The sequence below is a fragment of the Lagopus leucura genome, unplaced genomic scaffold (assembly GCF_019238085.1).
Source record: "Lagopus leucura isolate 7727_CA_CO unplaced genomic scaffold, USGS_WTPT01 Super-Scaffold_100052, whole genome shotgun sequence".
Classification (NCBI taxonomy): domain Eukaryota; kingdom Metazoa; phylum Chordata; class Aves; order Galliformes; family Phasianidae; genus Lagopus; species Lagopus leucura.
The window spans coordinates 1630058-1642123 of NW_024962298.1; the positions used below are offsets into that span (position 1 = coordinate 1630058).

At 49.1% G+C, this 12066-nt stretch overlaps 1 protein-coding gene across 2 annotated transcripts in view; it reads right to left on the bottom strand.

Annotated features, from left to right (window-relative positions):
• Positions 1-12066, bottom strand: part of ARID3B (AT-rich interaction domain 3B) — a 30554-nt gene that overhangs the window by 11681 nt on the left and 6807 nt on the right. For both annotated transcript variants that reach the window (XM_042885782.1, XM_042885783.1), the window contains exons 3-4: positions 7276-7347; positions 6153-6225 (exon numbers count right to left, since the gene is read on the bottom strand). In XM_042885782.1, the coding sequence (XP_042741716.1) occupies positions 6153-6225; positions 7276-7347 (145 nt within the window). The remainder of the gene's footprint in view (positions 1-6152; positions 6226-7275; positions 7348-12066) is intronic.

The following is a 12066-nucleotide window of genomic DNA, read 5'->3' on the forward strand; positions in this document are numbered from 1 at the left end:
CACTGGATGGTCTCAGAGGTTCTTTTCCAACCTTGGTGATCCTATGATGCTAACAGGCTGACGGCAGGTAAGTCCCCTCTCTCCCACTGAGGAACATGCCCACTGCAGGGAGTTCCCCGCCATCAAGCAGCCTAAGCCATGACTTGTCCTGCAGAGACAAAGAGCAGTTAATTACAGCCAGCCTGAAGCACTACTTTTTCAATCACCTCCTCCTTTTTTTTTTTTCCTTCCTATCCAGTGTACTTTCAAACGTGTCCATTTTTAGGTAAAGAACAAAGGAGGCAAGACTCAAATCATTATTCAGCAGAGTAACATCTGAAGTGGATTTTGGAGCAAAGAAGTGAATAAGGCACAGAGGGCCATGTTTAAGCAATAACCCACATAGGGAAGGAAAGAGCTGCTGCTTCCAACTTCCAGCCTCCCAGAGTGACTTACAATAAGCCAAATTCTGAACCAAAGCTGGTTCCACACAAAGGCTGCCTCTTCAGCCACCCCAGCTCCTTTGCCTCAAAGTTGTATTTGTTGCCTTGAGCCCATCCTGATGGCTGACCCTGAGCAAACAGAAGGGAAACCAGCTCTCCCTGCCCGTGCCACGCCGATCTAATCTCTCCCCCCCTATTCATGGCATTTCCACAGCGGGCATCCACACCTCCCAGTGGGAATGTCACCACCTGATCTGCAAGCCTGCAGACCATTAGACACTGCTATCAAAGCGGGAGCCAGGATAGAGGGTAATTAATCATGTTCTATTTGACAGGAGGCCCACTTCTTATCTGCACCCCTCGAAACACCATCAGTTTCTGCTTCCCTCCTCAATAAGTGAGGCTGACAGCAGCCCCTTATCAGATTTCAGCTGCTGAACTGGAAGCAGCCTAACTGGCATCCCATGCCCCCGTTCTATTCACCAAGGCTCTGGCCACATTAACCTTCCCCACTTCTCCATCCCAAAACTGCGATCCCACAGAGGTTTGTGCTCCTGTGCTGAGCTCGGCTGCTACTGGCACAGCTGGCTCCAATCTATCTGCTATCACAAATTTCTTCCCCAGATGTTGCACAGCCATGGTGGTGGCTTTGAACCAAGCAGACAAGCTTCTCCAGGTAGAGAGGAGTTACAATGGGGGCAGCTGGGGAAAACAGAACTGGGTCAACAAGTCAAAAACCGGAGCATCTTCACACTGAGCAGTCCCACCTTCCATCCAGCTGGGTATCCACACGGTCATCTTTTGTGAGCTGAAACACCTCTGCTGGTCAACTGCTCAAGTTCATCAATCACCGGAGAAGCAGGCTGTCAGATTTAGGGGGAGGCCAGGAACACCCAGAATAAAGTACCAGTGCATAGACGAGCTCTGGGAGTCTGGGATTTGAGACACAAACATGCAGTCTTTGAGATGCTGGAGAAACGTGTTACAGTTTGACATCTCAATCTTCAGGGGAAGGAGAAACACCTTTGGCTCTATCCTTCAGTTCTGTTCAGCCAGGGATTCGGAGATCCCCAGAGGGCCACTGCTGCAGCAGGCTGGCACCAGGTTAACAAGCTGCAGAAGGAGTCTTGCCAACCAACAGCAGCCTGTCACTTCAAATAGGATGGATGTCTTAGCACATAAAACACAGAAGAGAATTTGCTTCTTATGAGAAGCAGCTTTATTTACAAGTCCTAAAGTTATCCCAAATTTTGCTCAGGTCAACTCCCCCAAAACAGCTTATATGTGTCACGGGTCAAGAGCTCACAGCCCAGTTACAGCCATGCAAGGATCCTCTGCATGATCCAACATGAAGGACACGGATCCCTCAGGTTGGGATTAGGAAACAATCCTCCAAAAGAGTGGGCAGGCACCAGAAAGGGCTGCCCAGGCAGGTGCTGGAATCACCATCTCTGGAGGTGCTCAAGAAACATTTAGATGCTGTACTGAGGTTCAGTGAGGAAATACTGGTGGTAGGTGGATGGTTGGACTGCATGATCTTGCAGCCTTTTCCAACCTTGGTGATTCTATGCAGGATTTTAGTTACCTGGCACCTAAGGCTGATGAGCAAGGCGTTCCTTGCAAAGGTTTTCCACCTGCTGCAGAAGAATTTACACCAGTTCCCTCTAGAACTCAAGGAAGAAAAGGTCCTTTAAATGATGTACAGCACAGATTTAGCCCCGCACAAGTCGAAGAAGAATCCTGCCTGGTTGATTCAGAACAGAGCAGTGCAGAAGAATGGCTCAGGCAGAAGATGCTGCACTGGGTTTGGTGCAGTGCATCGAGTGAGAATTTTCCACTGCAGAGCATCAGCTGCTATTTAGGGAAGCGTTTGCAGTGGCTCAGCATTAAGCAGGTAGCATGAACAAAGGACGCCGAGCATTGATGTCTATTGAGGTCTCATTTACAGAACTACATTGCTTAATTTGGATTCAAAAAATGAGGATGAAAAGCAGCAGCCTGCAGAATTGAACCAGTGGAGCGAGGAGTATTCCCTGGGCAAACATTTCATAAACTCCACTTGGCCTAGAGATAAAAGAATCCATCAGTAAATGCTTTTGTCAATAGGCTGGATTTGTTGTATTTCCACATCTCAAATGTGCAGACAGCATACAACAGCAGGAAAACATTAAAACCACACGGTCGGACTTACAAAGCCCCTTCTATGTATATCCACATAAAAAAAAACACCCAACAGAATGGCCAAGCCATCCGGGAAAACCAAGGTCATGCAGGAACCTTGAACAAAACTGGTCAAGCTGTACAATCAGAGAGGTTTTACGAGCTCCTCACAAAGGCACTGCTTAAAAATGAACAAAACAGCTTCCCTTGGAAGGCAGCCTTCCCTAGCACACCGGGGCAGCTGCCATGTCCCTTCCCCAGACCTTTCCTCGACTGGAGTTTCTTGCATGAGCAGCACTCATCGATGGTCCTGGGGATGAAGCCCCACTGCTCTGCTTGCCTCCTGATCAGCTCAGCTATATGTGACTGCTGCAGGACTCCTGCCACTGGCAGCCCTTCAATAGCTGGGGACAGAGTGCAGCCTGCTACGTATCACAGGGTTGTCATCTATGTTTTTCTGCTCCTCATCTTACCTTTTATCACAAAGACAGAGAAGAGCCAAAAATTAGCTCTGGGGCACGTTCACGGGGTAAGAAAAGCCTTCAACTGCTTTTCCACCTTTCACTCCAGCCAGACTTGAGCACATCAGCCCACCTGGCTGTTTGGAGCACATGTTACCCAACCCCCTACTGCACAAAGCCCAGCTGTTCTTTCAGAGGGCTCTGAAATGGAAAAGTATGCTTTATGTGCCAGGACACCCACACCCAAAGTGTGAAAAGCTGATTTTGCACTGGAAACACAGACTCACAACGTGTTTCATATCACACTGCATTTCAGTATCGTAGAATCACAGAATGGCCTGGGTTGAAAAGGAGCACAATGCTCATGTAGTTCCAACCCCCAGCTGTGTGCAGGGCTGCCAACCAGCAGACCAGGCTGCCCAGAGCCACATCCAGCCTGGAGAGCCACATTATTTCCAGCAACCTTAAGCAGAGAAGGCTGGGGAACACAAGATCACCCTGAATTACTGTGAGGGGTGCTGTGTACTCACGTTCCAGAGTCAGAACTTGAAAACCCTCTTTACCAATTCATTCCAGATTCATTTCGTCGTAAAGCGAGCAGCCACGGGGGAGGGAAGCCACTGCTGAAGTTGCTTATCCACTCCTGAGGACAGTTGGCCTTCAGTGAGAGGCTGCAGAAGAGCTGAGGAAGAGGCACGTGGAGGCACTGATGCAGCCCCTCATCCCACAAAGCTGCACCTCCTCACCCCCTCTGCCCCTTCAGTCCCACGCAGGGTGAGGCCCATGCACCTCAGCACACACAAGGCACACAACAGCAACAAAGGATGAGTTACAGCTCCCCTCTCATCTCCCTCTTCCATCATTATTGCTGCCGAAGGGCCATTTTATCACTTGCAGCTGTGGTCATTCAGCGACAACCTGCTGTGCTCAGAGGCAGATGAGACCTGCACATTTGATCTGCATTAAGCCTGTTTCATGGCTTCGCTTTTTCTAGGTACATTCCAAAGAGCAGCACCAACAACCAAACCTTTTCATCCCTCCAGCTACTCGGGAGCTCCTGAAATCTACCATTTATCTTCCAGTTCAGCACCAGCTAGCAATCCTTGGGGCCTTTTCCATCAGCCCCAAACAAGGGGCACTCCTCTGGAGGATGACAGAATCCCTATCTTTACACCAGCAGTGTTTATTAGCAGAGCTGCTTTCAGACACAAGGTGCAAATAAAGCAGCTCTTCACACATAGGAGCTAAGAAACACAGCACTTTTCTCTCGGGTGCAATGAGGCCTCAGCATTACCCACTTTGGAGGACTCTCAGAACAAGGCAGCTGTTCAGCCTGGTTTGTTTTAGGATGCTTGCTTGGCACGTAAAGGGAGGGGAAGAGAAATTAAAGTCTGAACAGCACCTTGGGGTAACTTTGCTGTAGAAGCCTCCGGATTTCTGAGTGCAGCAGAATACAGGCTCACTCCCTGCAATATTTCCACATCCCCTGGCAGAAAGCTGGCAGCTCACTCTGCCTCTCCCCCACGGGTGGTGGGGCTCTTATGTTTCATTTCCAGCTCTCTTCACAAGAGAGAAAACAAGGGAGCTTCCAGAAAACAAATACACTAGGAAATGCCCAGATGATTAAAAGCTCAACTCCTCCAGCAGCCAGCTGGTGACAGGCTCAGCCCCTGCAGTGGGAAGGTGTCAATTATAAATAATTGAAAGGTAATAGGAAGGAGATACTAAAGTATTAAGCAGATTTCTCTCTGGGCATCTGGTGGTTTCCATTGCTGCCAGTCATACCCTTCAGATTGTCTTGTGTGTCAGCCATCCCAGCCTTTACGTTAATACGTGAGCTCAGGTTCACATTTGCAAGCTAATTAAGCCTGGTAATGGCTGTGCCCATGAAAGCCAAAAACATCCCCAAAACTCAACTCCAAATTTTGAATGACTCAGAAACAAAAGCTCCACGAGCTTTTTGGAACAAGGAAATTCAGAAAGGTCAGCTGTCAGCTCCAGCTGTGCCAGGAGAGGAGGACGTGGGTATGAAGAGCACTTGCCTGGATTTCCCCTTGGGACAGCCCTTCTGCTTGTGCTCCAGCCACCCATAGAAGGGGATGCAACCAAAGATGCAGGCTTCAGAAGGCCAACTGGAAATAAGACTCCAGGCCAGTGATCAGACAATCATTTTGCCCGCTCTTCACACTTACCTCCCAAGCTCACAAACATTTTGGAGACAGGAAAACGGACCCTGTCACAATTTGTGTCAGGAGAAATCCTGGTTGGATGAGTTTGATTGCCTTGGCACATATGGAAAGGTAAAGGAAACAGCGCTGTAAAGGATTTACCAGAAATTCAGACACAGGTGATGAGTGTTTCCCCATGGGCTCTTTGTTTTATACAGCAGCATATTTTTATGTGTTCCCATTAAGAATACTTTGTAATGAGGGAACCAAACTTCGTTATCTAGAAGGTAGGAAGACTTAAGACAGCTCAGCTGAGCTGTTTCACACATGCACTGCCATCCTGGGACTAGGAGAGATGCAAGGTGCTGACACCATCAGAAGGAATGTGAGAACTTCTTTGAACAGTTTGCTCCTGCACTCAGTTACACAGCTTTACTACATGGAAAACTGACACGTCGTGAAGCTAAAGGAAAACCTGGCTTTGTCTTTCTTTTTTTCCTTCTTCCCAGGCCTCAGATTGTGAGCTCTATATGGGGTGTGAACGCCTTCACCCTCGGCTTCCACATGCTGAAGCAGAACATGAGAAGATGTGTGACAATGCCACCTGATTCTGTGCTGCCCCTTATTCTGAAGGGGAGATCAGAGAACTCTCAGTGCTACTCAGCCCTTGTCGAATCGGGCTTTTGGGGGCACTTTGGTATTAGGTAGCAGTGATGGAAGAGAAATAGCATCTGTGAAATTAAATCAAAGGGCAGATGAATTCTTTCCTACTGAGCTCACCATCTTCCAAAGTAAATATCTCAAGGCTTACCCCCGTCCTTCCATCTGATCTGCGGGTTCAAGGGCTGGATTTGCTCTCTCTCAAATGCAGGAGGCAAGAATCCAAAGTGCAGCAGTAATCCCTGTTTTACCATATTGAGTTCACCCCAAAGCTCACTCACCCCTCTTCTGCATGAAGATGAAGAGGTCATCCAGGAACTCTTTCCGTTCAGGGTCACTGTCCAGTTCATAAAGCTGTTGGGGGGAAATAAAGATGGAGGCACAATCCACAAGGAGACAGATAAAGCAACAACATCCAACGGGTCATCTGGTGTTTGTTGTGGGGCAACCACAGGCAAGGAAGGAGAAAGCTTTCCTGGAACTACTAATGCCTGGCATGAAAAGCTCCTCTGAAATAAGCCAGAAAGCCTCAGTATGAAGAATCAGCCTGGCACCACTTTGCTGCAGAAATAATTTTACCCAAGGCTTTGAAACCCAAGCACTTCCCTCAGCTCCTCAGGAAGCTTATTCCACGTGAGAGGCACTGCAGGCTGGTATTACCTGCTGCTTTTTCAGAAGGGGCAGCTACAAGCATCATCTCTGCACAGAAAACCTACTGTTCTCTCACGTGGCCTCTGAGGCCACAGGGTGACAAGCTGTGGTCAGTGCTGCTGAGAGGATATCACACAAGACAGAGGACAATGCCATAGACAAAAACACCATTTAATTCCTTCTTGCTTGCATAACTTCATGCACTTTTTTTTTTGCTGGTTGTAGCTACTTTTGTGGAGCAGATCAACAGAAGAGCAAAGATTCACTGGGGAAAAATGTATTTCAGTTTCTCTGTAAGCGCTGCTAGCTACTCAGTACTCATCTAGCCCAAAAAAGGGGCTTCGTGGGTTCATTTCCTGAGAAGCACTGTGCTTTCTCACAGCTGAGCTCTGGGAAGAAAACACACTGCTGTATTTGCAGAGCAATTAGCTGCACCCTTTCAGAAAGCCAGCTCAGTTCAAAATGAATTCCTCGAGCTGATGTGACACATTGCTGCCACATTCAGATCTATTACCACAGTGCTAATCAGGCTCCAGAAACAAAACACTCTTCCCCCAGCCAGAGAAAGCATTGACTGAGACTGGAAGTTTTAGGAGTGCAGTTATAAAGGCTGAACTCAAACTACATTCCAGTGACCAGAGGCAAACCAGCCCAGCTCTGCAGGCTTTCTGAGCAACAGGGAGGGCTCAGTAGCCACAGGTCAGGGAAGGAATTCCCCCCGTCCCTCCCCCAGATGCCCACCATCACACTGACCTTGGCAAAGTCTCGTGAAATTTCTCTTCCTCGACATCCATCACCTTCATCACTCCAGGTCACATTGCCGTTCTGGGGGGAAAAAGGAATGAAAGGCTGAAAGGGCAGCTCGGGAAAGGCACTGTGGACAACTCCAGAGAGCCTTCAAATGCGCATTTATGGGCATGAGCCTACATGAAGGCAGGTAAAGGCTGAGACATGGAAAGTGGCAGGTGCTTTGCCACAGAGAGGCTGAACAAACTCCAAACACAGGCACTGCTTTGGCTCTCCACATCCATCTTTTTACCCAGTGCACACCCTAAAAGCCTCTGGTGAAAGACCAGCAGTGTGTTAGCCAGCTATCCCTGCTCACACAGGGCTCTCCTGCCTTTCTATCAGCCAGGTGTCACAGAACTGCCCCCTGTTATGCTCAGAGATGCCCTTCTGGCCTCCACTTGCTTGCCTACAAAGCAAAAAGCTGAGCATGCCAAAGAGAAGCAGGGAAATAAAACAGTGGGAAGGCTTCTTCCCATCCCACACCCTTACTTCTGGAGGCCACTGAATTTGGACTTTTCACACAGAAACAGCGATCCAGCTTTGCTGGGTGAAGCTTCATTCTTCTTAGGCATTACAAGGATTACTCTAGTTAGGCTTGTTCTGCCTGGTAATTCATCATCACCCTGAAAGCACAGCCAGGGCAGGAGACCAGCAGAAGAAGGCTCAGGCGATACGGCAGGACTGAGAACGTAAGCATGATCCTGAAAGCTGGACAAGCAGCTTTAAACAATAAACTTCATACAGCATGTGCACCAAAGCCCCTCCAGGGAAGAGTATGGCCAATTCCACCCAGCAGAGTGGCTTAGCCTGTCCTCTGTCCTGATACACATCCTGAAGTGGAACAAGCCAGAGGTTCCAGCACAAAAATGCAGGTAAATGGCACGGGAGGCCCAATATCTGAAATGCAGGGAGTCATCTGGCTGTGACACGTCCATCGAATTAGAAAGATGAATAGCTCTTGTCAAGGCCAGGCAAAGCCACATCTCCCCCTTCAGAAAACACTGCAGTGAGCTGCCCTAATGCCTGCTGATTTAGTTTGAGCCAGTAATTCCTGCTGGAAAGTCAATTATCCAGCGAGTCCCATCAACTGAAAGATATTTAATGGGGGATTATTGCCACTTCTGTTATGTCAGCTGTTTATTACAGCAGATCAATTCCCAGCCCTCTCTAGGAAGAGATCTGAGGACCGGTTTTGTTCCTGGGAGGATTCATCTGGGTGCCCCTTGCTAGCAGAGATTAAAACCATCAGGTTTTTTTGCTAATTATGGTGATACCCAGCTGCTCCTGAAACCCCACTGCCTCAACACAGACCAACAAACCCACGGTAACAGAAGAAGAGACAAACCAGCTTCTTCAGCAGGCAGCAGTCACTGCGCATCCCCAGCTTCACGGAGTCTAAGACAAAATGGTTTTAGATGGCTGATGCTTTCTTCTCAGGCGTGGGCACACGTTCAGAGGGCAAACACACCTGTAGTGTTAAACCCTAAACGGGGTGCTCCAAGAAGCCAAACTCTTGTTTGCACTGGGCCATCAGCTCATACTGAGAGCTTATTCCACTACATTTAGGATGGGGACAGAGAAGGGAAAGGTGCTTAAAGGAGACGATTCCCTGCCACCAGTGGGTTTGAGATTGGCAGGATTTCAGAACCGTCTACAGGACAAGACTTGAGGAGCTATTTTGCTTGCTTGCTTTGGAGAACAGGTAATTAGAATAAGCCACGAGGTGATGTGCTGATACACAAAATGCCCCCTAGCTTCTGCACCCACACCGTGAGGGGCTTGAGAGCACAGACTAACGCTCAGCACAAGCTAACTAGTGAAAGGAGCTTAAAGCCAGCCAAAGCCATCCATGTTCTGCCATATGCCCAGAAAATTGCTTGAGATGGATGTCACCTGGCATGACACGGAGTGAAGCGAGGTGAGACATGGAGGACAGCATTAGCACTTCCTCTTGTGACAGCTTGAAGGCAGGTTGCTGCCCCACGTTAAGCCATCAGGAGAGATAAGGAGGGTGCTTCTCACCCAGCCTGGTATCAATCAGCGTGGAAACAACTCGGCTGCCTTCCCACCCATCCTCTCCAGCAGCCTTGGACAAATATCTCCAATTCCTCCACCTGAAGCACTGCGAAGCCCTGCTGTCACTGGGTTAAACAGGTTAAAAAAACACTTTCCCTGGTGTTGTGCTGCTTTTGTTACAGGCCAGAAATGCTTCTGCTCCTCTCCACGCATGGCTCCTGGCTGCCAAGCCCCCCACGTGGTGGCTGGGGACGTGAGGACAGGTTTCAGCAGGAGGTGGCAGAGCAGCCAAGCATTGGGCCAGCACAAAATGTCAGCTCAGCAGCCAGGGAATAAAGCCCTATTTATTCAGAAAGTGGCCTAAGCACCGACAGACACTTCCCCAAGCCTCAGCTTGCATCTTGAGGACTCTGCACGCCGAAAGCTGTGGGTCTGCGCCAAGGTTACAGTCAAAGATCCCAAGTATCAGCAGGGGTTGGGACAGAGACTCGAGCACAACCACGCGTGTCAGCCCCTCCAGAGCCATGGGAAGGGATGCAGCATCAAACACATTTTGCACAGCAGCAACAGAGCCCAGAGGAAGCTTTAGTATCATGCTCTGTTCTGCCTAAGAAAACAAAGTTGCCCTTCGGTGAGCAGCCCTCCTCTGCAGGAGCAGCAGGAATACGAGAAATCAATATATCCTCACAAGTCATTAAAAGACCTTTGTATGAGTCAAGCAATGGTAGCAGGAAGGAAAAAACACTGCTCCCAGAGGCAGGTCGCTCTCTGGGGACAGCCCTGCCTCTCCCTGCGCTGCTTTGCGTGGAGGGAATTTGCTGATGTTTGACAAACAGCCGCTTCCATTGCAGCTGTGCCACGGCACGCAGGATTGATCCCGAGTTTCTTGCAGGAAAGGGTGGCAGGAGCAGCCCTGGTGCCCTGAGCTTGCTGTCCTCACTGAGCACCCTGTACCCAGAGCCGGCTTGGGGCCACGCAGCGCTCCCAGTCAAGCTGCAGCCCTCCCTTCAGAAGCAATTATATCTGCAGCTATTTTAGGATTACTCCCCAACCACCTGGAATATCTTATTAGAGGGAAGCTCAGATGTCCGGAGCAATTTTGCTTTCCAATCCCACATTCAAAAGGCAGGGTTAACCCCTTCCTGCAAAGCGAGAGTGGATGAAATGAGAGCAACAAACGCTCTCCTGCTTTGCCCACTGCATTCTTTCCAGGACAAAATCCTTGAAAGCCAGCAGCCTGAGCTCCAGTCTGCAGGGCAGCTGCTTCTCAAACGGACCACCAACCACCATGCTCGATAAAAATGGAATATCAAGGCTTGTAGAACAGCTCAGCTAGCCTACCGAGGTTAATTAAACCAGAGAGAACCTGCTGGAAAGAAGAAAAAACCTCCCGGAATGCAATAGAAAGTCATTCTGCACCTCCCTTGCTGCAGACCTGCAGTCCCAACGCTGCTTTCAGGCCAGAGACCTGCTGAAATATCCACTTAGGGGCTAGGCCAAATGTAGAGGGGCAAAAGAAAGCCCCCCTCCCTTCCCCCGGGTTAACTGGAAGCACGGAGTCAATGAGAAGGTACAGGGGCAGCAATTTCAGGATTATCAGGGAATCCACTGAAATTCCTTTTGTGGGCAGAGTTAAGCCTTAGGAAGTGAAACAGATGCCGTTATAAAGAAAACTGTTGTACTACAAAACACTGATAAGATCAGGACTACTGCCCTGAGCTGCAAGTTCTCAAGCATGGAGAACCAGGGCGTAATTACTGTGGACATGGGCTGCCTGGTAAAGCCTGGCTGCAATTGGAACAAGCCCTCCCCACTGCTAATAACAGAGCTCAATTCAGTATCTACAGCTTCAAGAGATCGCTTTGGAAAACATGTTAGTGATTCCAGGAATGGCAGGGAGGATGGGAAAGCAGGGAAAGACAAAGAAAGAATGGAGTGAACAAATCAGCCCTTTTTATAAAGTTCCTTTTGTGCTCCCAAAACCCAGCGCTGATAGCACCACACAATTCCTTGCCAAACAGGAATTCACTTCCTCATCCGAAAGGAAAAGTCGGGCTCTTTGTGAACCATTCCTATTCACAAACACTGGGAGGAATTAACTAAAACCTAAGCGGCAAGAAGAGCTGCTCAGTGCTACGTGGCCAAGGGAAGAGAAATTCTCACTGCCACGAGAGATTCTCGGGTTTGCCCTGAAGTGAGAAAACAGGAGTACAACACATTGGAACTCATCCCACCTACTGGCTCCAGTGCTAGCTAGGATATCTATAAATTGGCACTGAAAGAGACAAGCTTCAGCTATTCCTAAAGATAAATTTAGTGCCTGAATGGATCCTAAAATGAGCCAAATAGGATAGAAATGAGCTCCTTACTCTGCTGCCAGATACAGCACAGCTGCTGCCGTGCACTGCAGCCCTGATGAATGCCTTGAAACCATCCTGTGTGATGAAGATTTGGGGCAATGCCCTGATGCCTCATGCAGGCTGTTCATCTGCTGCTGCCAAGAATGGAGAAGGCATGAGGTGCCCTTTCCCACTTACCTGTCCATTTAAGCAAGACTCTGCACCTCTTTCAAGTCTCTGCCCCTGAGTTGGCACGATCAGCAACTGACTCCTGGATTTCCACACAGAAAGGAAACACCCCCAAACACAGCCCACCTCTCCACAAAACCAGCCCCAAAGCCCCACACCTCAGCACCTTCAGCCCGGGCTCAGGACGAGCCCAGCAGCTGTTTATCTACAG